This window comes from Dromaius novaehollandiae, chromosome 24 (assembly GCF_036370855.1).
Source record: "Dromaius novaehollandiae isolate bDroNov1 chromosome 24, bDroNov1.hap1, whole genome shotgun sequence".
Lineage (NCBI taxonomy): Eukaryota > Metazoa > Chordata > Aves > Casuariiformes > Dromaiidae > Dromaius > Dromaius novaehollandiae.
In genome coordinates, this window is record NC_088121.1 from 2,638,836 (window position 1) to 2,662,158 (window position 23,323).

Sequence of the window (23,323 nt, forward strand, 5' to 3'; positions counted from 1 at the left end):
GTAGCAGCAGTAAGCTGAGGCATGAAGAGATGAAGTGTCTTGTCCAAAGTTTTTTAGCCAATGATTGTAAGAACAGGGAGCAGAATAGGTATTTTTTGGTTTCCCAACTTTTAACTATGTTACCCATCCAAATGGATACATACTCATTTAGCCAGATGCAAGATACTCAGCAGTATGGAAGGCCAGTTCTCTTGTAGCCTGAGTTACACTACACATTGCCAGAAGCAGAGAGGTTCTTAGGGTCTGAATGGCACTTAGCCTATCTGGACCCTGGTTTATTTGAGTGTTCCAGATATTACTGTAAAAAGAATATAAATAAATAAAGCTAGGCCTAATACAAGAACAGAGACAAAGCAGAGGCAATGGAAACAGCTGTTTTTCTCCCTAAGTCCTTTTACTGGGTGAGACTGTTTCTGATTACAGCTGTAGCACTGTAAATGCCTGCTAGATGTCTGGTGATAATCCATTCAAAGCAATTACAAGGCATCCGTCACCAGCAGGGTCTGAGCCACAGGCCTCTTATCTGGGAAAATTGATGGAGGAAAAAGGAGGAGTGAAGGAAGAAATCAATGCCTTTCACCAATGTCATCTGCCAAATTGAATTTAGCACCATGGGATCCCTGGTTTACACACTGTGAGAGTCAGAGCTTAAAGAATCTGTTTATAGCAAGCTCGGTTCATGAGCAAGGCAGGTGAGGGAGCTACACCTAACATCTACTCACTTGTAATTTCTTGGGCATCCAGAATTCCCACTTCTCTCAGTGGTACTCATATGTGCAAAAGGAATTCAGAACTTGCAGTATATAGAACATTTAACCTAATGGCATCAGTTCCAATTTTGAACTTCATGTCTGCTTGCAGCCTTAAGATATTGTTTCCTCTGCTGCTTATTTTTTGGTGGAGCTCAAAATACCTCATCATTCACTGTATCTGAATTTTTGCATGCAAAGGACTGTAGAGAAAGAACCAACAGCAACTGAAGCAAAGAACCAACAACTGCATACTTTAGAAGCAGTACTAGTAAAGCTCTATTGGTTAAAGATAACGTCTTGGTTAAAAATAATATATATGTTAAATCTTTTGGCAATATGTTCATGCTTCATAGAATGTAATCCAGGACAGATCTACTGAAATCTACTGAAAGTCAGTGGGTTTTGAGTTCCTGCTGAGGGGGACTTGAAAAGCTTACTGTTCCTTCTGCAATTGGTATAGTCCAGGGCTTCTAGGATGAACAGTTGTCGCGGTTATGAGGAGAACAGGTTTTTGTGTTTATTATTGATTCACTTAGAAGATCCCTAATACCACAAGGTCTGCAGAGGTTTGGGCTTTATTTATTTATTTTTTTAAGGAAATGCCATGTATTCTTGCAGGTTTTGGTGTTTTACTCTCATTAGTACTTCTGCTTCCCCTCCACCTGCCTTATGGGTTGGAAGGGAAAGTAATGTAAATTGTACTTTTGTGTGTCTAATAAGTTGCTTATTTTGCAAAGCAATGTTGAAATCCAGGAGGTGGATTTAAAAGTACTTAATAATATTGCCATCTGTTCAGTGATGCTTTCCTTCACTGAATCTGCAATCAGCATTGCAAAGGCCACTGATATGTCTAAGAAGATGCTTGTTACATGCTTCCCACTCAGTATATGATTAAAGAAGGCAGATCCATATAGACGACAGCAGGAGAATCATCAGTTGGGATACTACAAAAAAGGATCCATTTGTAGAGCATGAATCACAGTTTTGACTGTGGGCTCTGTGACCATCAGCTTTGTTAATGCATTATGTAGTACCTGTTTTTGTACCTTAGCCATATAAAGGTAGGCTATTAATGACTTTTTTGACTACTAGCTAGTAAAGGAATTTCTGCAGCTTAAGTGATAGATCTGTATTGCAGGTCTTGGAATTAGTCCTGCTGACAACCCATGTAGCAACTTCTGTTTCATGAACTCAAAATCTCATATAGGTATACTGAGTTTGTAATTCTTGTTTGTAAGCTTTTTCTCAACATCATGATAACTCAAGCTTATCATCTTTTGCTGTTTACAGAAGTAACAAAACAGATTTTGGAACAAAACTGACCTTCTTTGAAGCAATAAAATCTCAATTTCTGGTATAAAGCACCCCATTCTTGTAAACATTTTCCTTTGACCTATATAAGTTAAATACCTTTTTCCTGCTTTCCTCTTGTCCTGCAGGGTTTTTTTCTCTCAGTCCTGCTCTTGAAGTATACATAGGGGAGATAAAAGAATAGTCATTTGGGAGAGGTGGTAGAGGAGCCAAAGGACTAGGATAGCTGGGCCAGAATAGCTCTGGAGAAGTATTTGAAAGAATGAAATTCTCAAGGTTCCAATTGAAGAGCTGACTCAGCAGAAAACAAATACAAAAGTAAATCCCAAAAGATGAGCCAAAAAAACCCATGGATACTGTACAGAACAATTCAACTAAATCAGTTCAGTACAAAGAGCTGTAGAAACTTTTTTCCTATCAAGTGCAAGTCTGTGGGAATTTGCATTGCAGTCAGGTATACTTAAAGAGCACATAAACGATCTAATAAAAATTCCACTGGAGTGTACGTCATACAGCTGTGTTTTATTATATTTGTGCTTTCTTCCCACTGACGGTGCCTTTATAACTGGATTACTCATATATCATCATTAACTCTGACACTCCTGGGTTTTTACTGCTTCCCTGGTTCTTATCATCTTCTGTGAGTTTTATCTGTTTCCTGCAGATGTGCCAAGATGTATTTCTTTAATATCTTTTCGGAAAATGAACGTGGGAGTGGGTAAAAAGCATGGTTTGGATGCCATGGGCAGTAAGAAAGGCTCTCATCACTTCTACCAAAAGCCACTTCAAGCCTCTACTCTGCTATGTATTGTTAAGTTTTTCCTTTGACCTATGCTTCATCTCTTAGGTATAAATAAGGGATGCTGTTTACTGGAACACAGAAATTACTGAAATGTACTAAGCTGTTTAATCCTACTTTTGATATTTCGTAGACATTATTTTAGTTGTCCTCCGTACAAGCGTGTTAATTGATTATTCATAGTGTGTTTGGAATCAGACCCTCTAAGAGTATTTTTTCTGGTGACTGAACAATATAATCTATTGAATGAGACATGAAGACATTTAACTTCAGGGCTCAGAAACCTTGATTTTTATTTGTGATCTCTGACAGCTAGTTTGAGCTTGGAGTTCATCTCCCTTTGCTATTGATTTTCCTCTCATTCTTTGTTGTCCCTGTTTTGAAGAAAAGTTCTTTGGGGCAGGGTCTATAGCTCACTAAGCATTTGTAGATAACTGAGCTTAAACTATCTCTATTTTGTGAAATTAAGTTGAATTCAAGATGGACTTAAGCATACCAAGTTCTGTGAGTCAGATATCTGTGTACCTCGCTAGCTTTAGCTAGAGAACTGATTGGGCTTAAAGTATTTTTACTGTGCTCAGGAAAATTAGAGCCCTGGATGTTTGGTTGTAGACTGGGCTATAGCTTACTCAGCCATACCCATCCAGATTTCCTGTAAGAGGAGGCTCTAAACATACTCAAAGCTTTTCACAGCAGAATGCCCAGAATCCTGCAGGAGACTACAAGCAAGCTTGGTGAGCTTTCACTTCCATGTGAACAAGGGTGATGGCAGGTGGGCCTGTGTGTAAAAATAGGTTCCAGTGGTGTACATACCTGTAGGACCTCTTGCAATATAGAAAATATATTTTAATAACATAAAATACATATTATATTTTTAGTTATATTATTATTATGAGAACAACTTGACAGCCTGTATATGCAAAAACACTTCCTCCAGTTTGAACTGAGTAGATCCACGTCTGATTCCTGGTGGTGGGGGGGTGGGGGGTGGGTGTTGATTCTCATATTAAGTAAATTAAAGTTATCAGTGGCAGGAAAAACAAAATTTTCAAAACTCAGTTACTCCCTTAATTATAAATGCAAGACAGTTGACAGTTTGGCTGGCCTTTCTTCCCATGTTGCTGCACTCTGAGTTCCTTGGTGACAGAATATGGAATAATCTTTCTAGATTCTGCTATTCAGAATTATCAGTCCAAATCTGGCTTTACATTTTGTTTCTGTAAAAGACGTAGCATGAAAGGTTAGTCGCTCTGAGAAGCAACATCAGGAGAGGTGGCTTATCTTTTCCATGCATAGTTCTGCTATAGACATAGGTAGGTTCCTCAAGTGGTTGCAGGTGCTTTCTGATTTATTAAAACATATTAGTTAATAAGAATTTCTGTAGAACTACATCAACAAGACAGACAAAACAATTCTTCATTAACTCTTGTTTGTTTATTGCAACAAGCAATGCCAAAGGATATGGCTTAGTTTTTCCTTTGTCACCATCTATAATTCGCTGTATATTTTAGAGAGCAGTCCTCTTGCTCTGTTTCTTTTGGGCAAACAGGCCTTTCAGGTGATACATTGATGAAGTAACAGGTAGTGATGACCTTTGTATGAACTGTAGCTGCATCCATAGAGGAATGTTGCCAAAGAAAGACTATAAAAATCCAGGAAAGGAGAGGAAAGGTAGGGTAAATAAAAAGCTTTTCGTGAGTGATCAGTAGTTTTGGACATCTCAGCTTCTTGATGCCCTGTAAGAAACTCCATGACAGGCACCTAAATTAACACCTTTAGAAAATCAGACTCTTCTTAGTGTGTCCCCAGCTGTCTGTTTAGACTCACTTTGAACACCTAGTTAAATTAAACTGACATCCTTGATACACAGCTGTAACTGGCAGATTAGTGTTTTTCCTATGATTTTTATTTTTATATATAAGCAAGTTAACATCAAATTTTGATAGCAACTGCTGTTTTTTCCAGGTGTTTGCCAAAATTTACCTTCAGCTCAGAACTAATCTGAACTCGGTGGGCATCTGTCACAGTCATCTTAAGTATCCATCTCCTGTCTAAAAGACTTAAGCTCAGAAAGGCAAGAGAGGTAAATGAAAAATGCAGATTTTTTGCTGCATGTGTTTGTGCCTGTAATCTAGGTCAGTTTAATAAAAGCTCCTAGAATGCAGAGTAGCCAGATAAATTTAGGATAGTTGAATAGTGGTAGTCCAAGAATAATGTGCCTAATAGGGCTGGATAGTTGGATTCAAACATCAGAGATTTCCATATGTGGGGGCCAAGCCTTAGTTTCCAAGTTAGCCTTAGCTAACTTTGGAAAAAAATAAAGCAAACAAGGTTTAGTTCCAAATTCTTTTGAAAGTTGTAGAATTGCTATGTCCTTCTTATCTGAGTTGCTATTCCAGCAGTAACCCAGGACTCCTATTGATGCAGTGCTGTCAATAATGGCAAAATGCAACCCCTTCTCCTGCAGAATTCCTCATTCTCCTACCAGGAAGGGCTTCTTTTGTATGAAACATCAGCCCACAGTAACACTGTTTTAGCAGTGGGAGTTGAGTGAGCCCAAGGACATTTTTCTGGGTTGGAAAATCTTGTGCCTTATCTTAGTCCCTTTGCATAATGATTTTAAAATGTCCTTTCTCAATGTAGGGATGGTAAGGTCCTTTTTATCTCTGCCTGTGTAAATTTGAGCTAATTTACTGACTTGCAGTGGAATGGTGAATGAGGTTGAAATGTGTCCCCATGTTCCTAATTGAAGGAATTCTACCATTTCATGCTAAGAAAAAGAGCTAGTGAATTCTTTAAAGAGCTGAGTGTGTGACTCCTACCCCCTGGGAGATGGTAGCAGCTTACTTTCTTTAAAGCCATTTTGCTTCCAAATGGGCTGTTTCCAAAAATACCAAAAAGTTCAAAGAAAAAAAGTAACATGGTATCAGAAGCACAGCTGATCTTCCTGAAAGTAATTGGCAACAAAGTCTCTTCAGGCCTACTTTTTGGGTATGAAATCTGTGGAACAGTTACTGAAGTATATCATACAAGTAAATCAGAAAACTTAAAGCTTTATTGGCTTATACTTTAATTAGATAAAATAATTTTCAGTAGAAGGAAGTTATTTGAACCTTTTGTTTTTCATTTTAGAAACCAATATCTTGACAACGGATGAAAGGATGTCTATATGAATTGTATATGGAGGCACAAGATCATTTTATAAGTGAAGCATATGGAGCTGAGTTCAGACTTACAAGCCCACTCATTCTACTTGAAAGCAAAAATGGGTAAAAATACCATTTCACTGCTGGTCATTTGAGGGCTTTTGTCTTACCACGAATTACTACCATAGGCACCTCCCTGTCTTTAATGCTTTGGTCCTGCCAAACATATGTAATGCATAAGTTGAAGGCAGCTGGACAGCTTTTACATACTTAGTTGGATATATTGGTTAGTGTTTGCAGGATTCCAGGCCTTAATCCCTGTTCACTTTTGACTTCCAGAAATTGAATCTGCCTTGGTTCTGGGATTTTGGAAACATTAATGAGTAAATTCATCTATGGTCCTTCAGATGGAGATCTTTGTATGCAGAGAGGATAGCCTTTTATATTAGAAAACAGGAAATCCGTACAATGGATGGTAATCTCTAGGTCTCCATTTTTTTTGAAATTCATGCTCTGAAGTTATATAGAACGTGTGTGAAGTTAACTGATAACATTGCATCATTATCTTATGATTGGTGGTGTTTTTTGTCATCAAGCTACTGTGGGAATCCTTTGCTCCAAAAACAAAGCAGTACCCACACAAATTCCTGGGTTGTTGTGGTTTCCCCATTTCCAGCAAATGCACCAATTTTTAATTTTCTCCCTCCTGGGAGCTGGAAAATGAGATGATCCATTTGGTTCCCATTATTCGTAAGTTGGGCATGTCCACTGGCGTCACAAATTACTTGCTCATTTAGTTACAGAGTAGGAATGGTTTTGGTAATGGACTTTGCGTTCACTGGACGGTTCTCCCTGTCATCAGAAGGAATTAGACTAGAACGTTAGCAAAAATAATACAGGTACCGGAAACTCATGGGCTGTGATTATGCTATAGAATGAGACTTTAGCAAAAGAGACTATTTAGCTTGGGAAGGTGAGGCTTAGAGCAGAAAAGAAAGAGTCAAAGTCTTACTGCTTTAACAGTTTTCCTTCGGGCTGTTAGGGTTTTAATACAGCAGCTTAAGAGAGAAAGGGTCTGAGTCTTTTACTTAGTAAGAAATTTGAATCTAGGTCTAATTGTGATGCAGGGCCAGTGGTGGCTAAAACTAAATGCTTTGGTGCAGCTGTCTGTGTTGAAGAAAAAGCATTGTTATAATTGACAATAATTGAACACCTTCATTGGCAGTCCCAGCAAAGCCAAGGGAAAGAGATGCAGTGCTCTGAACTCTCCTCATAGACTGCAGAGTGTTCAGATGTTTATCCAAGAGCGCTAGTAAATCTTTTTGTGCCTGCAGTCATTTTGTTAACGGGGCGGGGGGGAGAGGGTCAATAGTAAAGGGTTATTTTGGGGCATGTTGGAAGCATACAGCTATTGCCTTACATAGTTGGACAGTCCATGAACATTTAAGCAATTTCACCTTCCATAGAGAACCAGTCATCAGCTGACCCTGATTGTGCCCACTGTTAATATCCAGGTGGTGGAAAGAGGGACGATACCAACCCCTCAGAAAATAAGCTGCATGAATCAGAAATATGAAGTAGAAATTTTTTTTAGGCCCTGTTTGCTCATTCTCTGGCTTTTCCACTGCTTTACAAGGGCATGTTAAGAAATGTACCAACACTATGGAAATTCTTTAGCCATTTCTCAGAAGACCATGAGAAAATTACTTTAACATATGTTTCCATCTTCTTCTTTCTGCCTTTTTCCTTTGTATTTCTTTGTCTTTGCCTTGGTACAAATTTTTATATGCTTACATGTCTCACTTTTCAATAGACATCTGACAATTCATTGTTAGAATCTCCCTGGAAAGAGGTACACATCTTTTCCAATATATTTCCTTTCTCCTTTCAATATTGTCATATGCAACAGAGCTGAAACCAGTGCTCTGTTTAAATGATATCTTAGAGAGGTTTGTTACTAGGCTATCAGGAGCAGGGGGAGTTGCAAAGAAGGTGCCTTTGTAACTTTCAGACTCAGGTTGCTTGTATGCCTAAGCACATTTAAGGCAGTAAGACATTTTTGGGGGGGGGGGGGGGGGGGAGATTTGTGTTTTTTTGTGGTGTGCAAGAAGAGATCAAACATGGCAGGAAATCTGAGCTTCCCTCCTATATCTGAAAGACTTGAAGTCTACTTTCACCTACTGAAGCCAGGCAAAATGTTTTTGTTGTTGTTTGTTAGGGGGTGTTTTGTTTGTTTTTGGGGGGGGGGGTGTGTTGAGAAGACAAAAATGTGATGAAGTTGCATGAGCTGAAAACTGAGGTGTAAGAAATTGACTTGCAAACTAAAATGAGCTAATAAGACTATAGTATTAGCATATAATAATAAAGTGGTCTGTGGCTTCAGACTTCTGGGGTTGTAAATGCCATGCAGCAACATCCAGCCAATGTTAGCCTTGAAGTTTTATAAATATATATCTCTCTATACATCCATATCAGACAATGACCTGCTCAACATGCACAAAAGGAGGCTTGCTAAGAAAGGGGGGGGCTGGGGGGAGGTGGACTCAAACCCGTTGTCTTTCATGCCTCAGCTCTGCTGTGTAAGGACTAGGCTGCAGCAAGGCTGAGCAGTTGCAGAGCCCCCTCTCTTAAGAGGTAGTTGGTGGGTGTTTTCTTGTTTTTGTTTGTTTGTTTTTTTTGAGGTTGAAGGGGAACAGAGGGTTTCCAACAGTGTCCTGATTCCACCAGCCCACAACCTCATGTTCAGTTAAAGTGGCTATTGCCCAAGGGCACCTTTTTAATCTGCTGGGTTGAAGACATTCTTGGAAGAAAGTGCAGCTGGTACTGGATTTCCTGGCCAGGACTGAAGTAAAGCAGCATTTATTATTGCTGTTACCTCTGTTACTGCTTTAAATATCTGTACCTATGTAAGCTAGGAAATTAACTTAAGGCAAATGAGATAATGAATCAATTATCCATTGGGGGGGGGGGGGAGAAGTGTCAATTAGTGTATGTTGTTTAATGTAAAATACTTTGTGATGGTTTTGTTTTTCAACAGAAGTACCAAGGACTTTTTCCTGATACTTGTAGGGTCACTGAAGTGACCGGTCCTGAACAATTTAGGCCCCAAGTGCAGGCATGAGAGCTCAAAAAATAAAGCCTTTTTTTTCTGGACAAACAATTTTATTTTAGGTAATGCGTCTATACACTGTACATTCAGTCACTGTGGTATATAAGCATAGCTATTTTCATACATAATCTCATAAAGTCCTTTATTTTACAATATTATCTGCTTCAAGGGGAGGGGATGTGGAAAAGGGGGTGTAAAAGGACTATCAGGGTACACAGCGAAATAGATAAATATGCCAAGCTTTTTTCTTTTTTTTTTTTTTTTAAATCAGGCATTTATAAACAAGAAAGCATACATTACTTACATAAAAATAGTTCTAGAATAGTAGAGTAAGTCATAATATTGTCATTAGCAGCAGCATAGGAGAGACCAGGATAACAAAAATGTGCTGAAATGCTATTGGCTATTATAAATGTAAAGATTTATTTTTCCTCAGTTGAAAAAATGTCATTTCTGTGATTTAAGAAAAAAAAAAACAACTTCCCTCTAAAACACAGGGACTGATGGGAAGGCAGAATGGAGGAGGAAAAAAAAAAACCAACCTTTTGATAATAAAGTACTTTTTACAGTGAAAATAAGGACGAATAAAATGCAAATGATGGAGAAAGGTTAACCCACATTTAAAACTTGCAAAAAGATTTTTGTTGTTGTTTTTCCTAACAGACAGCAAAGGTTCTTAGTTAAAAACACAACTCTCAAAACAAGACAACTACCAGGTAAGAAAGAGTTCTGAAAAAGTAAACACCATATACACTTATAATACAACAGTGTAAAATGAAAAGAAGTATTTACATGTTGAATTTAATTTTAACTTTTTTTTTACATTGGCTAGTTCTGTTTGAAAAGCAGAATATTATGTATACTAGTTAGCTGCTCCATAGATATGAATGTTATTGCTGTTGGTATTTTTTCCCTTCGTTAAGTCTTCTTTCAGAAATAGAAACAATGAGTAATTAAACTGAATATACAAGTATTAAGTAATATATTTTTATGTACAGGGAGAGTCAACAGCCTGTATGAAACACCTCTTCTCCCTTTTAACTTCCTAAAGGAAACTAAAGAATAGATAAAATGAGAAGGTGTGACTTTACAATTCCTACACTCACCAGTTGGAGTGCAAATGGAATGCAGCAGGGACCCAACAGTAAGTCAAAAGAAGAGCAATCCCATCTGAAAGGGCTAACACTTGTTTTACTGAAGTGTTGCCAGCAGAAATTACACACAGAACTCACTCACCTCAAGCACCATCAGAGAAATTTTTCCTCTGAAGATTCCCACCATTTTGACAGACATTTTCTAGATTTCGTGTCTCCACGTTTTTTTTCAGACAGCGTAATTTGTAAATAAATTACATGCACAGGAATTCTGAATTAGAAATAAGTTACATGCTCTCCAGAAATATTAAGATTTTACTGTTAAAATGTATTTTGAAAAGACACAAAATGATTTAAGATGGAATCCTATTCTGTAAACCCCTCTTGTCATTTAACTGCTGGTGTAGAAGGTTTGTTCCCAGTCTTCTTGCACCTTATTTAATCGTACTGATTTTAAACTGTAATTTCTAGAAATGTTTTTATTAGGATGTTTTCATTCCCTAAGATCAAATACTAAAGACTCTTAACGTCAAGTATTATGAAGTTCAGTAGTCAAATATTACACTTAATAGAATTATCATAATACACAGCAAAAGAAGAAACAGCATTTTTGTAGCATAATAGTTTGTAGCTTCATTATGGAGAATTCTTCCTTGCAAATCTCTGTGAAACAGAGGTGATGCTGGTTGTTGCACACTTATTGATGAGATTATTTACTATCCTTTTTTTTTCCTTTGAAAAATTACAGAATTCATTCATTCTGGAGGATAAAAACATCATATGCACAGAAGAAATTATGCCAGTGAATCAGTGTGTTTGCCCAGGAACGCAAGAAAGAAAAACTGTGTGACATGCTACAGGTAAGTGGGCCACTTTTCCGGTAAAAACAAAACAAAAACAAATTCGGACAGACATGCTGCGATTTTTTTTGTTGAGTCATAACAGGAGAGACACAATCAGAAGTCAGGAAAAAGATCAAAATTTAAAAATTAAGACTTCAAAAAAGCCAATGGTGGGAGGAAAAAACAGATTTGTTCTATGTGTAATTTCTTAACATGGCAATAAAGCACAGCATATGACAGATCTTTGAAATAAAAAAGCTCAACTATAGCTAAAATTATTTAGTTTCCCTTGAAGAAATAGCTGAATAATATAGATCTGGAAATCATAAGGCTGAGAACACTTTTATGCATACTGCATAACAAAATTAAACCCTTTACATAAGACAATAATAATGCCCCTTAGTGAATATATAAGTGTGGCAGAGATTTTAATTCCATGCATATGACTTAATAATTGCAGAAAAAAAACCCATACAAAGATGCAAAAAAAAAAAAAATCCACATAAAAAACTGCATAAGCATGATCAATATTCCTTTTGCATTGCACTTTAGAAGAGGAGATCTGCACCTAGACTCAGTCTCCAGCATCCCAAACACACAAGGGCAAAGCCCTGTATAAACGGACAGTTTCATGTAATTTACTTGGTATAACTGTTTCTTGCTCCCCAGAGTTCTACATTGTCCCAGTAATTCAATGCCTTTCATATTTCTTCTTTTTGTACCTAAAACATATATATGAACTTTACTTCTTGTTAATGCTCACAGTTATAATGGTTATTATAATGATTTCAAGCAAACAGCTCTTGTTCAAAAAAGTCTCTCTAACATACTGTAAGTAAAGACTATAATTTTAGGATTGGCAGCCACTTTCCATCTACTGGGATTAATGTCCAAAAGCAAATAAAGATTGCTGGAAATATGGTTCTTTGTTTACAATAACTTCTGTGTATGATGATGCATAGGGTTATCTTTTTTTTTTTCTTCCTTTTTTTTTTTTTTTTTTTATTTTTAAGGTAAAAAAACATCAGCATTTCCTATATAACATGCTGAGAGGAAAAATGAGCTGGAAGGCACATCTGCAGCCCCAGGTCAAATTTTCATCTTATGCTCATAAGCTTGAGTGTATAAGAGGTGAGTGTTTGGGGCGGAGGGGGGGGGGGATGGGACTTTTCTCATGTTCAGTAAAGCACCAACTGTATTTGATAAGCACTTCTGGGAGCCCCCTCACTGCTGCCTCCCATGTTGTGTTAGAGACACAGCCATGCAAAAAAAACAGGTTTAAAATAGAACCAGTAGTGCACTACTCTGGATAATTGTTATTTGGTAGCATTCTATACCTGCTGAATACTCACTTTGCATAAATGTAAATGATGACACAGTGTCACATGATGGAAAACTGGGTTGATGATTTTTCACATCTATTAAGCAGGGTAGAATCTAGAATGCTCATCTTGTAAACTTTAAAACTATGGAATAAAATGCAAAGAAAGTTTCTGACAAAGTGCAGTTCTTTTTAAAAAAATAATATTAACAACAATAACAACAACAGTAATAACACAAAGTGATGACATGCTGCATTTTCATTCCGGGGCTGCGGCTTGGATCCCAAAATTAAAGTAACTTTTTTTAAAAAAACAAAACAAAACAAAAGAAGGCTTATTCACAGCAGCAAAAGTGTTGTTTTTCTTTTCTGTAGTATTCGATAATGTGATGTTGCACTCTCCTTGGGCACAGTAATCCTGACAGACAGTTCGGAATAAGGTAAATACTGAATTTATGGTAAGATGGTGCAACAAGGATGAGTTTTCCAGAAAACTGAAAGCTGAAGTAAAGATTTCAGAATGACTTGAAAAATGCATGTGCCTTCTGCTTTATTTCTCAACCAACTTAACAGATCATCCATTTCCTTCCTTTATGTCCTTGTTTCTTTTCCCAAAGCTGAAGTGCTCTTGGATGAAGTGAGTCTTTTGAACACACCAGTTAATGAAGATGTCTTTAGAGAATATGGCATGATTTACAAACACTGAAGTCCGTAAGGCTGGGTTTATAATTCTCAAGCATACATCTTCTCCCCCTCCCCCCTTACAATCCTCTTCCCTGCATCTTCCTTTCTTCAGCACAGGAAATGAAGATAATTGTTTCTAAGAAAAAAAAATCAACTTTGAAGAGCACTCTGAAAATCTCATACAACCATGTGACAGGGTTAAAACTGTGATGGCTTCCTAAATGGCTGGAAAACTGCTATGAAATGGCATCATCACCAGAGGGCTTCTGCATTAAGAATCCCAAAGCCTATAACAAGTCACTAAAAATTGTGCATCGAAGATTTCTGTTTTGCTTTTAAAGGTTCATTATAAAAAAAATCTTGTTAATTGTTTTAATACCAAGTCTGTATAATGAATTATTTTAAATAGCTTATAACAAAAGTTTGTTTGTTTTTAAATTCCAAAATGTTCCAACAGGCAGAAGGGCAACATAAAAACATTGCCACACTTGCCTTTTACTCTGATTTTAGCTGGACGATGCTGCTTGCTTGGAGTATACCAGTAGAAAATTTGCTGTGGACTTAAAAGTATTTTGTTTATAAACACTTTGTGTTTTATAGGCACAGTAAGATGTTGTGCTGTATGGATTAAAAAAAAAAAAAAGAGATGTAATTCAGTGCTTCTGTTATGAAGAGTAACATTTGCCTTCCAACTATGTAAAAGTCCATACTCATGGATGTGTGCTAAGACACAACTACTCACACATGCACTTACACACGTACCCCCACACATCCTCCCTTACTGTGCATATACAGCATTCTGTATGTGTATTAGATGGTGTGGTGTTTATTTAGTTCTCAAGGTTGTTCATTGTGTTTTCACTGCTGGATTGATTGCTTGATTTAGGCCACAGTTGTTCCTGAAGTTCCTTGACTACTTTTTCCAAGTGTTCTCGAGCCTCCCTCTCATGCATCAGGTCAGCTCGGAGCTGCTCCCTGTCAGCCTCTGCATGCTGAAGCTTAACCTGTAGGTCCTCAATCTAGAGAAAAGCATATTAAGAAACACAATGAACTACTGTAACATTTCAATACCATTATCATTTTGTAGACCTAAACACAGACTAGTAGCCTAACACAAAGTGAGATGAGTAATAAATCCTCATGCTTCCAGCCATAAGATGATCAAAGCTGAAGTGGAGGAAGGAATTCCCTTTTACCTACTTTTTCTATACACCACTGTGCAATAACCCAGGTTCACTGCAGGAACTATTTAGCTTTGAAATTACTAAATACTTCTGGTGGCTTAAGTATCAGAAAGGATGGTGAGCGTTTTAATATAAAAACCAGTATATAGTTAAGGGTGTCTTAAATTGTTTACTGAAACTCCAGCCACTGTACATCTTATGCCCTTATTATCTCTTTAAGCAGATGGCAATTCAGCAAAGTAAACTGCAAGCTAAATTTGCAAAGGTTGAGCAATTTCAGATATTGTACAATGGTTATTAATGTGAATGACCAAAAACATACATACTCAGTAGCTCGTTAAGAGCCTTGTTTGAGCTATGTATCAGTGATGTCCAACAAAAACAATTGTAGTGTCCTCTCATACAAGAACCTTTACATCTTTTATATTAAATGTAAGGGACTATAAATGAGTCATGATGGCCACAGTAAAGCACGTCTTAGTGGGAGTGGATACAGAGGAGACAGATGGAGGCACAGTGTAGGTGGTGGGAGACAAAAAGGAAAGGAATCCTCTGGACAACCAGAAACTCTCCAAGTGACAGTCAAAATTAGAACTGTTTCAACTCATAAATAAGTTGGACTTCTCAGGACAGGAATGGGCCCAAATAAGAAGTCCTAGTAGCTACTAACTTTGCACAGAAAAGGATGTGAAGAAAAAGACATACCAAATAAATATTGTTAGAAGAGGTGCACTTGCTGAGCTCTTACCCACTCGGTTTTCCAACTTAGAGCAAGGTACATCAGATGATAGCCTCCCCAAAGACCTCAGCAGTCAATCCTCTTAGTTTTTTTCTTTGGTTATGATAATGAAGGCAGAAAGAAGCCCCAGTAATCAAGAGTATAAACTGGGGAGGGGGACTGCACCAGTTTGTAATAACGGAATTTTTAAGCCATTGGCATATTAGACGAGCAGTTCCATCTGCCAATGCAACTGATAAATAATGTTCAACCCTTATAGCGCTCATGTCTATCTGACTGTGTCAGTGTCATGGCTGGCTCTGATCAAGTAAACCTTTTATTAAAGGAAAGAAAAACTCATACCTTTTGGGCCAAAATGAAGGATACCCTGCCACCGCCATCCATACTTGGATCTCAGTACCAAGATAAGGAAATGGGAGGCATAAACCACAGTGATATTCAGCAAGAATTTAGCAGCTAATTCTTTAAGCTTACATATAGAAATTTACAGCCCTGAATTTGCTGTTTAATTTCCTCTCATGCCTGCTTGATGCTATTTCTCTCAGACTAAGCCTGTCTACAGAATTGTGGTTTCCTCAAAAATAATAAGTGAAGAATACAACATAAGTAAGTGAGAAACTTCCTGTGTTTATTTGCCAAATTAGAGTTAAGATGAAAGGCTGTATAAAGCTTGGTTTTCAAACTTCTCACATGAGTTAGAAACTTAAGCCCTATTAGCTTTTTGTAAAATTCAGGCTTTGAAGTTACTTAGGATGTGTTTCCAGGAAGTACCAGGCAGAACTCTCAGAAGTAGCTGTTAAATAAAGTGTTTATTCCAGAACCTGAAACTAGTTGCCCTGTTAGTTAGCCCAAACACAGCCCTCATACAGCTTTACTGCTTTTGGACTCTAATGCAGCGAGTGCTTATACCACTGTACTGCACTCCAGTGCTGTAACAGCAAGCTCAAGTACATACAACAGGATGCTACAATGGATATTGCAAAAGTGCCGTGTCTTTAGAAAATATGAACCTGCAGAATCTTCAGCTACTTGAATGCTTTTTGAGAGTTTAGCCTTTTGTACTGGGAAACTCCAGAAAAAGGAGGGAATGTACCAGGAGACTGAAAATCCACCTTGTCAAAACTTTCATGCACGTCACAACACAAGGGAGGACACACCTTCAGATTTGCTAAACTCTAATTCAATCAGTATGCAGTTTACTTTATCTGCACTTGCTGTTGCCTTGTTTTTTTTGCTGAAGTGGAAGTCAACTGCAAGTAACGCCCAGTGCAGCAGCTCTCAATCTGGTTATGTTTAGTCTGGACACCTCTTATCAGTGAGACATCCTGTGATGCTAGAGAGGAAGCCCGCATCATTTCCTGCTTCTGGTCTCCTGGTTAGACATGTCTCATAGCGGTACAAGTGGACCACTCCCCTTCCCGTTATTGAGAGCCTGGGGTTAGAAGAATTTCAGATTTCTGTTTCTTTTTCTTTTCCTTTTTTTTACCGCCTTCCTTTAAATAACCAAACAGTATTTGCAGCTCATGCTTTAGGAGTAATAACATGCAATCCAACTTCACACAGGAAGCATGTGTTTAACAGCATGCACAGAGTATCAGAAAAGTTGCTATATTAAATATGGTCTAGAAGAAATCCCTTTTAACATTAATTCCACTATATTACAATATGCAAGTTAAGCCTCTTGCAAATGCATGATACTTATGTGCCATTTGCATATAAGTGATACATATCTCTGTGCTGTGGGAGTTTAAATTTAGTTAAATGTGCCCCATCTTTCAGAAACTGTTTGCTGTTAATTCCTGCTGACCCATATCTTTTATTTATGCATTTCTCAACCAGGCTTTTAGTTTGGGAACCACTGGCAGGTGGAAGTGGTCTGGCAGAGGGAGATTTAGGTGGGAGCTGATCAGAACAAGGCTACAGGGGAGGCAGATAAGGGAAGATGAGTTAGCCTTAAGGAGAGGGTCTGTTTGGGAGCCCCCCCTCTATAGAGAAGGGGTAGTTTGAGGGGGTTAACAATGGATGTGGGACCATGCCCCTTTATAGGAAAGGCATTATTGGGCAACTGGGATTGTTTTATTGGAGGAAGGGGAAGTCGGGGCATGCAATGGATTCCTCTTCAGGACTGTTTCTCACGGAAATCCAGGAGGCTGCCGTTCTGCTCTCAGCTCAGCCTGTTATGCTGGGTCATTTCAGAGGGCTTGGAACAGTGGATGGCCTTGCATTCCACATGCCCTGCAACACCAAGACACAACAAGGCGACTTAAGGACGTGCAGCCTGAGCTCTTGGTTCACTTGGCTTCGGATGGTTTAAATAAACTTTTAAATCGTTTATTACAAGAGACTCTGATGTGGAGAGGGTGGGAAGGTTTTTAACTTGAAACCTTAAAGCGTACATATTACTTGTAACAACATGTTCCTGCATTCCTAGAACTTTCACTGAGATCACACTGAAAGTATTTTCTTAGACCTGAGAGTTTGCTCTTCTTGTGCTTTACCACTGTAAACAACATTCTTTTCTGCAGCTTGCTTATTGGTGGGCTTTAGCTTCTTCTTTCATCTTAAATAGTTCCTGTAGGTCTGGGCTGATCTTTATCTTTTATCCTATTACAGAAAGTGACTCTGCCTAATATTTACAGTAGTGAAATGCATCCCAATGTATTGGCATGGCCAACAGAATATAAGTAGAGCTGAAATAATGTCTAGCATTTGTCTTAATTCTCTGTAAATGAAGATTTTCAACTGACAAACATGCAAAGTTCTAGGCAAAATTGTGGCATTGACACAGGTGGTCCAAGTGCAGGAAAATTCTCAACACCTTGCATTACGTCTAGGGTGGTAAATTGACATGACAGGGGCACAGGTATTATACAAATGGAGTTGGAGATGTATCAAATTAGAGAAAACTAGGCCCACTGGCATCAGAGGAAGAACAGATACTGGAACTAACCCTGAAAACTGCAGCAGCAATAAGCTTACTTGCCATTAGCTTTCAGCATTCACGTCTTACCTGGGCTGAGTATTTGGCCCGAAGCCTGCCTGCTTCACATCCCTTGTCACAAACCCGGATCTGCCTGGCTTGTTCCAGTTCCCTCTTTAGTCGTATCCGAGACTCATTGGCTTCCTTCATTTTCTTCTCATTCTCAGCTCTCAGACGCTCAATCTCTTTCCTCAAGTTGCGTTTTGCCTCTGTTGCTTCTCTCAGTTTTTCCTTCTTAGCCACTCTTAGGAACTCTAGCTCCTAGAATATACAAGTAGTTAGACTTGTGAGAACTGAGGAGCAGGTACTAGATTAGCGCAAGGAAACTGAATTGTACCGGAAGGGATCAAAACTAAATTCGCACCATTCTATTAGTTCTGACTGGGAAGACTTATATCTAAACCTGGTTCAAAACTTCATACAAACTTTTCTCCTTCAAATGGGCATGAAATCCTAGGCCAAACTTACCTTGAATTCTTGGATAATAAAACACTATGCTACAGCCACATTTTGCTTTGTCAAGCAAAATAGCTGTGACCATCTGCAACTGAATAAGGATGATCTGGAGTTGGCAACAGCTACTTGCAATGCATCCCACACTAGCTTAAAGTTTCAAATGAATCAACTGTAATGCCTGCACCTGTGGAGACCCTGAACTGAAGCTGCACAATGTTACGATAAATGTAGTTTGTGAATGACCCTTGCGTACAGCAAAGCTGAAAAAGTTTACTACTTGCTGGAGAAATCTGTAAGCAGTTCCATTTTAACAAGCCAAAAAGAACACCCAAAACCCAACCTTAAGAAAAGTATGAGGGGGAAATATATATAGATATATAGATATATAAAAAAATCTTTCTAACCTTGAAGCAATTCTGCTATTTTGTTGGTAACTTGTGTGTAGCCTTACCTGAGGCCTCTTGGCAAGTAGCCAATCAACTGCTCTGTTACAATATCTGGGAAACTCCAGGCTAAAACTTTAAGCTAAATCCAATAAATCCAAACTGTGCTTCACTATGGGAAGCCTCTCTTGCTGCCTAGGTTCTTGACTGCCATCATGAAATCTCAAATCCAAGAGAAAGCCATTAATTAAAGTGATAATGATAAGGAAACTAATGGGACAGAGGAAGAAACTCAGAAGTTATTAAAAAGCTGTTAAAAGGTTGTTAAAGAGTTGTTAAAAGATGCCTGTGCATCACAGGCATGCTTCTGCTTTGAAAAAACATCTCACTAAAGGTCTGTCTACTAAACGGTTAAATTAGACAAGCTAAAGTTCAGTTTTTTCCTTTTTTTCCAGAAGCAGCATTTCCTCCCTGTCAGAGACAAACCCTCACAGCAACGTGTTTCTGTTAAGTAACACTGCAGTCAGGTCATGGGAAATTCACTCTCTAGACAATCTCAGTTCCCAGCCAGGCCATTGTTAGCTCAGCCTTGTCACTGGAAGCATGCACACATGTACTTTTTGTCTGTGTGGAACTGGAAACCCACAGTTGCCCAAATGGAAAATGACAGCCAGATACCGTATTCCCTCTCATTCTGACATGTTGCTTTATTTAATGCCTCAGTGCTCAACTCTGTTTTGTCAACTACTTCATATAATTTGTCTTTAAGTATACACTGTATATTTAGTCTACATACCTAAAAATTACCTTTAAATAGGTTTCTTATTCTTACTTTTAAATAAATAAAGTGAAACATACATTCGCTAAAACACAAGGAAATGAAGTGATTTGCCCAAGGTCACAAAGAACAAGCAGTTCAGTTGAAAAGACAGCACTCAGTCTCCCTTCTCTAGGACCTGGACCTGCAGCTAGTACACAACAAGCCATCTTCACATGAGAGATATGCAGCACAGAAATTGGGTTGCTATACTGTACCCCTTACAGGAACATAAGTAGGCTAACTTAGTTTGAAATTCTAATTGTGTTCATATCTAAGCACTTACTACTACCTCTCTTTTACCTCCTCCTTCCTGTTAGCAGAATATCTGAATCTACTACCATGTTTTAAACACAGCAGTCATATTACACTCAAATATTAACACACATATCTCTGAGCTACTGTCCTTTGTTTCATTCCCCAAAACAACCAAAAACATTATGTGCCAGCACGCACGGCTGTGTATATCCGATTTTGACAAGCACTGTGGTTTTTTTTGTCCCCCAGGGTAGATGAAACAAGGCCCTTACTTTACAGTTGGCAACCTAGATCTATCTAATGGATTACATTTCTAGCTTGGTTACAGTTCCCCTTAAAATATTTGCAGAGGACATGCAAATCTTCTGACTGCACTCTATCTTCCATTTCTACGTACTGATTTTGCCCTATCTCGAATAAAAAAAAAAAAAAAAACACACCACCTTTCTGTTCAGTCACTGTGATTTGCTAATGGTCAGCACATATCTGCAGCTTTTTTGTCTGACCACTCTTTCTTTGATAGGAGTGATACATCAAGGATTTACAAAGACGAGGAACTCTTCTACTGAATGATAACAGGAAATGTCCAGTGGAGCATGGCTAATGGAAAGCTTAATAAAGACTGGTAGTTTCAGCTCCTCATCAGAGCATCAGCAGTTATGCTTTCCTCAGCTGGGCAATGGTAGGATTTTTACAGATCTTTTAAACTACATACAGAGTCTCCATAAGGACGGAAGTGTTTCTAGTTCAGTGAAAATAAAAAATAATAAACTGTGCTGGACTACAAGTTGTTTTCAGTAACGAAAAGATGCTTAGTTTTGGTTTAAAAAACATGGATTTACAGCCTAAAGCAAGAACAGCTAACAAACTTAAAAATCTAAGAACGGTTCCTGTATACTGAGTTTACAAACAGTACTTTAATGAATACTGTTCTCATCTGGGAAAAATGAGGCATTTTTTTTAAACATGAGACTAGCTAATGGTTTCTACCTGGAAGAATATATGTAGACAGGGATAAGACAAAGCTGATTTTCGGAATTACCTGATGTAGACTGCGTTTGGCTTGCAAAGCAGCATTTAGCTTCTCTTCCTGCTTCACTCTCATTTTAACAACTTCATGGAGGAATTTTTCTTTGGCTTCTTTTGTATCTAGGCCACTGTCCAGTGCCTGTCTTAGGTGCTCCAGCTCAGCTTCCAAACCACTGCTGTGAGAGTCAGAATGTGTTGCAACCTCATATGAAGTGCTGAGTGTGGCTGGGGCTTGCATCCCAGGTGAGCTCATGTCCTTTGCAGAGCTGGATGAAGTAAAGGATGGGGAGGAGAGCGAGGATAAGGAGGAGGTGACTGAAAAACAGAAACATCTAAAATTAATAAAAAAAAGTCTAAAACTACTATAAGTCAAAATGTGCTGAGGCCCTTTTGTAAAATGGAGATATTCAATAATCAGTGAAAAAAATGGAAGGAAAAAAACCTCTCATGTTATGCTTTGATACTTGAAATATGATGAAAATGCAAATCTGACCAAACTATAAGACCAACTTTGAATTTGTTTGAATTGTGACTTTAGGATTTGCATCACAAACATTGTCTTCTCCATGTGTATGAAGTAACTGATTCTTTCAGGGACTCCTAGCTACATGATCCTGGGGTTTTCTGTGGTAAAATGTCTTCTTTTGCATAAACTACATGTACTGAATAAGGATTGGACATCGTGAAGTCAGCAGCAGAATTTTCTTAGCGACTTTTAAGGTAAGATCAGTGTCTTCATCTTTCACAGAGGGGTTCAAGATCTGAATACTGTTTAAGAATATACTGGCTCTTGACCTCTGCTTTATGTATTCAACTCCATGGATGCAGTACTGAAACTACATGACCACATTCTTCATTTGACATAAAGTTTCACACTTGTGTGCATGTGCACTCTGGAATTTTTATGGGCTATCTGTGCACATCCCAGGAAGGTTTTTATAGAGAGCTCTTGATCATAGAAAAACATCACAATTTTTATGCAAACAACACATAGTATGTCCCCCCTTGCACAGGCAATTATCTGTTTTAATGAAAGACTCTTAAGTTTGTGCACCCTTGTGGTGCTGGTGCTTCTTTTTGCAGATACACCTCTGTCCTCTCCCAGGAAAACTTCCCTGTAACTTACATTCTATTCCCATTTTTCATTATTACTTAAAGCTATATTTTTACATCCTGTTGGGATATTAGGCTTCCAGAATTATGTTTAAACACAGTAGAAGTCGAGCAACTAATGCCTGTGGATTACTGCAGAAAATCCAGTACAAATAAAACAAAACAAAATAAAGGTGGATATAAATGTCACTTACATTCCTCCCTGGTTTCTACTTCAATTTCTGCTTCTGATTCCTTATCTTCTTCAGTGGCAGTCACAGTGGCCACTGCTTCTGGGATGGCTGGGTTCTCTGCAGCAAGTTTTCTTTTCCGTGGCTGGACAGTGCTGCTCATTGGCTCACTACTCCGTGATACTACTGTGGCACAGGGGGAGTTGCTTACAATTTTTTGTTGGGCAGGAGGTGCAAGAGCCACATTGGGGGCCACAGCATTCTCAAAGCTTTTGTAGGAATAAAAACTGTTTGAGAAGGGGAGGCAAAAGAAAAGGAAGGAGAAAAGAGTCATATTCTTGCCTTTAAAATGTTTCCTAATCCATGTGTTACACTGAAACAGCAAGACACTTACCGGCCTGACAGTGCAATTCCATTGATTTATACCAGCAAAGGATCTGACTATGTATTTGTTAAGTGTTTTGCATTCATCTAAATGTGCAGAAGATTTACACAGGTAATCTCCATCCAGTTCAGGACATATTATGTTTGAAGTACCACATATTCTAAGCACCAAGCAGATCAGATCTCCCAGCGTTTAAAAATTATGATGCTGTTTCCCCTTGATCCTCATGCATTACTGACTTTTCTAAATAGACAGGTTTTACTTGTCTATCCACAAATGCTTTGCAACCTTGGGAACAGCACTTTCTGAAGAAAAGCTGTGAGACTGCAAACAGCATAATTTTGTGTATCATTAATTTCTTGACACAGAATGCACCTGAGTGCATGTATGTTAAACTACATTTATAAAAAAAAAAAACTATGTTGAAAAGACATTAATGTTGTGATAGCAATTACACAGACGTTTGCAAAAACTGTAGTGAAGACTGCCTTTGCAACTTTAATTCAACATCTACAATATGATGCGATCTTCAGTCATATTAAAATTCCTTCCTACTAAACCTTCCCTCCCCTCCCCACCTTTTTTGAGACTCATAAGTTGGCCAGATTTCTCACAGGGACAACAAAGGGATACTCTTACACCAGTTTACCCCTTTTCTCCCCACCTAATTTAAAAATCTATTTAAAAGCATGAATGTGCTGCTGTGTTTTGCTTTTTTTTTTTTTAATCAATCCCCAACAGTTCCAAGAAG

The 23,323-nt window shown here is 38.2% G+C and overlaps 2 protein-coding genes across 38 annotated transcripts in view; one reads left to right on the forward strand and one right to left on the reverse strand.

Annotated features, from left to right (window-relative positions):
- Window positions 1-20,837, forward strand: part of MORN1 (MORN repeat containing 1) — a 220,845-nt gene extending 200,008 nt beyond the window's left edge. For 26 of the 35 annotated variants that reach the window (XR_010392799.1, XR_010392789.1, XR_010392793.1 and 23 more), the window contains 2 exons: window positions 9,781-11,071; window positions 12,067-13,703. The gene's annotated coding sequence lies outside the window, so the exon portion shown is untranslated. Of the gene's footprint in view, window positions 1-5,994; window positions 6,132-9,780; window positions 11,072-12,066; window positions 13,704-20,398 lie in introns of those variants that run through there. The other 9 variants (XR_010392796.1, XR_010392815.1, XR_010392813.1 and 6 more) reach the window with 8 other exon arrangements.
- SKI (SKI proto-oncogene) overlaps window positions 9,243-23,323 on the reverse strand; it is a 122,744-nt gene continuing 108,663 nt past the window's right edge. For 2 of the 3 annotated variants that reach the window (XM_064525433.1, XM_064525434.1), the window contains 4 exons: window positions 22,212-22,474; window positions 20,918-21,219; window positions 17,992-18,222; window positions 9,243-14,077 (listed from right to left, as the gene is read on the reverse strand). In XM_064525433.1, coding sequence (XP_064381503.1) covers window positions 13,889-14,077; window positions 17,992-18,222; window positions 20,918-21,219; window positions 22,212-22,474 — 985 coding nt within the window. In that variant the 3' untranslated portion in view covers window positions 9,243-13,888. Of the gene's footprint in view, window positions 14,078-15,083; window positions 17,217-17,991; window positions 18,223-20,917; window positions 21,220-22,211; window positions 22,475-23,323 lie in introns of those variants that run through there. The other variant, XM_064525435.1, reaches the window with a different exon arrangement.